Source organism: Mesitornis unicolor, unplaced genomic scaffold (genome assembly GCF_000695765.1).
Source record: "Mesitornis unicolor isolate BGI_N332 unplaced genomic scaffold, ASM69576v1 scaffold31493, whole genome shotgun sequence".
Classification (NCBI taxonomy): Eukaryota; Metazoa; Chordata; class Aves; order Mesitornithiformes; family Mesitornithidae; genus Mesitornis; species Mesitornis unicolor.
The window spans coordinates 7,641-12,853 of NW_010175848.1; the positions used below are offsets into that span (position 1 = coordinate 7,641).

General features: G+C 62.2%; 2 protein-coding genes across 2 annotated transcripts; both read left to right on the forward strand.

Annotated features, from left to right (window-relative positions):
* The first annotated feature begins 403 nt into the window (after positions 1–403).
* On the forward strand, positions 404–1,033 carry LOC104538375 (claudin-4-like). The gene has a single exon (XM_010181558.1). The coding sequence runs from the start codon at positions 404–406 to the stop codon at positions 1,031–1,033; it is 630 nt and encodes a 209-aa protein (XP_010179860.1).
* Positions 1,034–3,735: 2,702 nt separating this feature from the next.
* On the forward strand, positions 3,736–4,365 carry LOC104538376 (claudin-4-like). Its single transcript, XM_010181559.1, has one exon. It carries the CDS (start codon positions 3,736–3,738, stop codon positions 4,363–4,365), a length of 630 nt encoding a protein of 209 aa, XP_010179861.1.
* The last annotated feature ends 848 nt before the right edge of the window (positions 4,366–5,213 follow it).

Sequence of the window (5,213 nt, forward strand, 5' to 3'; positions counted from 1 at the left end):
TGATGGAGCAGGAGGTGCTGGCAGCTATGGCAGAGATATTTTGGTGCCCAGACACCAGCTTTTCTCCTTCAGCATCTCAAGGCTGAGCCTGGTGGCTGCCCTCAGCATCTCCTGCCTGCCCCTGGGCAGTGGAGGGATGTGCTCCGGCGCCTGGGTGGCCTGATTGCAGTCCCCTGCATCCTCCCCCGTGGGAGCAGCCAGGATATTAAGTGTCATTGCTTCGGGGAGAAATGCAAGCCGAGGAATCCCGGGAAACTGGTTTTACCCATCCGTCCGGTGTTGGCGGCAGGACGGCGGCGGTGGCGGTGGTGCTCCTCCCTCGGCGAAGGCATATAATGCCTGCCATGGTCCCAGTGGCCAGCACTGTGCTGTGGGAGGCGGGCAGGGGTGTCAGCAGCGAGTGATGGCCTCCATGGGGCTGCAGGTGCTGGGCATTGCTCTCTCTGTCATCGGCTGGTTGGCCTCCATCCTCTGCTGCGCCTTGCCTATGTGGCGGGAGACAGCCTTTGTCGGAAACAACATCGTGGTGGCCCAGATCGTCTGGGAAGGGCTGTGGATGAACTGCGTGGTGCAGAGCACGGGGCAGATGCAGTGCAAGGTCTACGACTCCATGCTGGCCCTGCCGCAGGACCTTCAAGCCGCCCGTGCCATGATGGTGGTGGCCATCGTCGTGGCCGTCCTGGGCACCCTGCTTGCTGTTGCTGGCGGGAAGTGCACCAACTGCGTAGAGGATGACACCTCCAAAGCCAAGGTCATGATCCTCTCTGGCATCATCTTCATCATCGCTGGCGTCCTCATTCTCATCCCTGTCTCTTGGTCTGCCAACACCATCATCCAGGACTTCTACAACCCAATGGTCACTGATTCCCAGAAGCGGGACCTGGGGTCGTCCCTCTACGTGGGCTGGGCAGCCTCCACACTCCTGCTACTAGGTGGGGGGATCCTGTGCTGCACCTGCCCCTCTCGGGAGGAGAAGCCCTACTCTGCCAAGTTCACAGCCGCTCGCTCACTGCCAGCCAGCAACTACGTCTAGGAGCTGCAGCATCCACCTGGACCCACCCCCAGTCGCACCGGGGAGCTGGCCTACCGGTGCCCCTGGCCCACAGACCCCCCTGGCAAGGCTGGGAGCTGGCTGGGCACCGGGGCAGTGCGAGGGAGGGCAAACAGAACTGCCTTTGTTCAGCGGGGGATTGAAGCTGGTTCTTTGCTCTTGGCTGAGACAGGGAACAGGGAGATCCTGTCCTGGCTGCCCCCCCTGGCGGGGGTCCCGCTCCCCTGGGAGCACCCAGCCACGGCATCTTCTCTGCGGCACCACCCGGTCCCCGCCTCCAGCATCTCCCAGCTCCCGGTATCGGGGTGTGCCGCTCGGTGATGCGGGTCCCAGGGCCTGTCCCGCGTGTGACACCGGGTAATCCCCGCGATGACGCGTCCCTCGGGGCGGGTGGCAGTGCCGGTGGGGACACTGGACCTGTTCCACGTGGTCACGGGGACACGGCGGCTCTGCAGGGTCTCAAGGGGCAGTGGGGGCTCTTGCCTGCCCATACCCTAAATTTTGCCACTGACCTACTTTCGGGGCTCGCAGCAGCTGTGCAGACGTGTGATTTCTCGTGGCAGCTCCCCGGGGCGGGGGTATCATTATCCTGGGAGTGGGAAGGCAGTGGCCGGGCTGGGAGAACCGGTCGGGGAGGCAGGAGCGGGGCTTTGCACCCGCATAGTGTGGGGGAGATTCCCAGCACCCGACCCCATTTCGTGAGGTGCACCCAGCCCCACGTCCCCCACCGGCATCCCCTGGGATGGGGGCAAGAGGGAGCGGCTCGCGATGCTCCCCCCAGCTGTGCCGCTGTCTATCTCCATGTGGCAGCCTTCCCACATTAAATTGCTGCTGCATAGCACCTGCTGTGCTTCATTTTCTTCACCTTCTCTGAAACCCACCTGGGCAGTGCGACTGTCCAGTGCTCCTGTGCCGCAGGCCCCCATCTGCTGGAGACTGCCGAGATCTGCTTCCTTGACCCTCTGTGATCCTGGCTGCCTCCATACCCTGCGCTAGCATCACCCATCGCCCAGGCCACTCTGGGTGGAGTGGCAATGGGTGCCTCCATGACACAATGCCTTGGTGGCATCGGCTGCAGTGCCAGGGCTGCCTCACACTCATCCCAGTGCGATCTTCCCACCCAAGCAGGAAGAAGGAGATAGGTGCCAGTGAGGGCGGGTCGGGGCGCGTTGGCCCCCGGGCCATCCAACAGCCCAGGCTGGGAGCAGCCTGGGGCTGGCGTGGGCAACCCCGGGTGTTTTGCCTATCTTGTTTCTGGCATGGCAAGCTGTGCCGGGACACCGGCTTGAGAAAGTGCTTCCCTCATGCCTCAGGGTGTGTGGGGGTAAGAGGTGGCACCGGCTGGTGGTGGTGGGGGTCTCATATAGGTCTGGGGCTTGAGGGATCCCAGCTCCTCCATCCCTTTGCTGGGAGACGAAATGGTGGAAAACGCTCCCACGACCCTGTGGTGCCGGTGGCCAGGCGGAAAGGTGAGCATGATGCTCCAATGAGCATCCCTGCTGGGATCCATCCCTGCTGCGGGTGGCTGTACACCCTGTTTTGGGTGTTCCTTGTGGTCCAGTTCCTGTTGGCCAGGAAAGGTGCCTGGGATGGCTTCCCACCACCCTGGCCTCCCAGAGGCTACTCTCCCTTTCTCTAGGAGTGAGGGTATTGGTTTTTGGCCCAAAGGGACTTTCATGGACCAGGGGAGGTGAAGCCCCAGTGCCAGGTGTCTGTTGAGCAGCTAAGGGACGAAAGGCACTGGGGAAGGTGAGGGGACACAATGGGAGGAAGTGCGGATGGAGAAACCGAAACCTGGACCAGAGAAACCCCAGCGAAACATCCCACATGTGCTGTAGGGTGTGCCAGGCACAGCCGATACCATGCTGCTGCTTGGGGTCATAAAAACTCAGCTGGTCCCGGCCGCCAAGCGTGGGGCTGCCCCAGCGGGCGGTGTGAGGCGGGCACAAGAACCCATGGGTGCGCTCTGCCCCATGCTCTGCTCCAGCAGCCATTTGCGCTGACCCAGTGGCCACCACAGACTGGTGGTAGTGGAGCCCTCAATGTGTCCCGTGTGTCCCTGCTTATCCACAGGCCACAGGGGTGATGCCCATGGTGACCCCAGGCTCTGCCGCCCCTCGCCAGGGTGCTTTGAGTATTGCTGAAAGTGCTGAGCACCGGCGCAGTATCAGAGGCAGAGCTGAGCTCTGACCCCTTCCCAGCGCCCAGACGGGACGTCCCGGGTCCAAAGGGCACTGCCGGGCGGCTGCCGAGGGCAAAGCCAGGCCTGCCCCAGTGCGGGAAGCAGCCAGTGACGCAGGGAGGGAAGGGACTACCTTGCCTTCCGGTGTCCCCTGCACTGTGCTTGTGGCTGAGGGGTCTGCACACCAGGGATGGAGCAGGGCATGGGTGGGCATTGGGGGGTGGCTACCATGGCGGGACTTGGGGGGAGTGTGGGGTGGGGGAGCCGCACTTTGGAGTGTGCTGGGGTGTCTTCATGTTGACCTGCAGCAATGCCCCATGTCACACGTGTCCCCATGCCATCTTGCATCAGCGCCCCATGCCACACATGTCCCCATGTTGACTGGCATCAATGCCCCATGCCACACATGTCCCCATGCTGGTCTGCAGCTGTTCCCACCCAGATGGAGGGCAGGACACATTTATGAAGTCCACACTGTGCCCTGTCCCCACAGGTGCTGTCAATGGCGACGATGACGATGCAGCTGGGTGGGCTGATGCTGGCGGTGCTGGGCTGGCTGGGCTCCATCCTGACCTGTGCGCTGCCCATGTGGAAGGTGACAGCATTCATTGGCTCCAACATCGTGACGGCCCAGGTGTTCTGGGAAGGGCTGTGGATGAACTGCGTGTACGAGACCACGGGGCAGATGCAGTGCAAGGCCTATGACTCCCTGCTGGAGCTCACTTCTGACCTGCAAGCGGCCCGTGCCTTGGTGGTCACCTCCATCTTCGCGGCCTTCTTCGCCTTCCTCATCGCCCTCTCAGGTGCAGACTGCACCCGCTTCGTGGATGACAACAGCACCAAGACCAGGATGTCCATGGTGGCAGGTGGCATCTTCATCCTGTCCAGCATCATGATTCTCATCCCTGTCTCCTGGTCTGCCAACAGCATCGTCACCGACTTCTACAACCCCATGGTGCCCCAAGCACTCAAGAGGGAGCTAGGGGCTGCCCTCTACATCGGCTGGGGCATCTTCGGTGGGGGCATCGTGTGCTCCTCGGGACCCTCATCCCAGCAGGACCCTTATCCCAAGAAGTACAGAGCAGTGAAAAGCTGTGGCCCCATGGGCTATCCCATGAAGGACTACGTGTGAGCCACCGTGCCCAGCTGCCAGCCCAAGGCATCATGCCTTCAGGCACCAGCCCCCCTGCCCACACACTGCCTCCTCCTGCCTGTCCCCACACTGCCTGCACCCCCCACGAAGTGTCCCTGCCCATCCCTTCCCTGGTGCTCGTGATGATAAAGGTCTTGGTGCCACTGAGGCTGCCTGGGCTCATTTTGAAGCGTCGCAGTGCGGGTAGGACAACAAGGTGTCCACAGTGACATGTCCTATGGGTGTCACACCTGGCCTGCTCAGGGGCTGCTGCCCCAGAGCCTGCCATGTCTGCACAGTCCCACAAAGATGTGGCGGTGGCCAGCCAGGGACCCTCCCTGAGCATCCCCCCCACAGGGAAACTGAGGCAAGGAGAGGGTGTGGAGAGCCACGAGTGGCACGGGGGAACACCAGGCTCCCAGAGCTTGGTCCTTTGAGTGCCCAGAGATGGAGGGGACCCCAGAGAAAAGCAAAATCCCCCCTCACTGGCTCCTGGCAACCCTCTCTTGCCCACCCCAGAGGGTCTGCAGCCCCACTACTGTGGAACAACACACAGCAGGCAGCGGAGGCAGGGGGTTTATTGGACAGCTAAGTGTGGGATGGGGAAAGCTACAACCAGCTGCCCAGCTGACAGGGCTAGGGACAAACATGGGGAGAGGGGAGTGAAGCAGCTACTAATGATAAGCACAGAGACCGCAGAACCTGGGGTGGACAACACAGAGTCATGACAAGAGCTATGGGGAGGGAGAAGTGGGCAGATGTGGGATGCCTGGAGTGGCAGATGGGGACAGCCAGAGCCACTGCCTCTCGCCAGGGAAGAGCTCTCAAGGGGAGGGAAGTAACCAGTT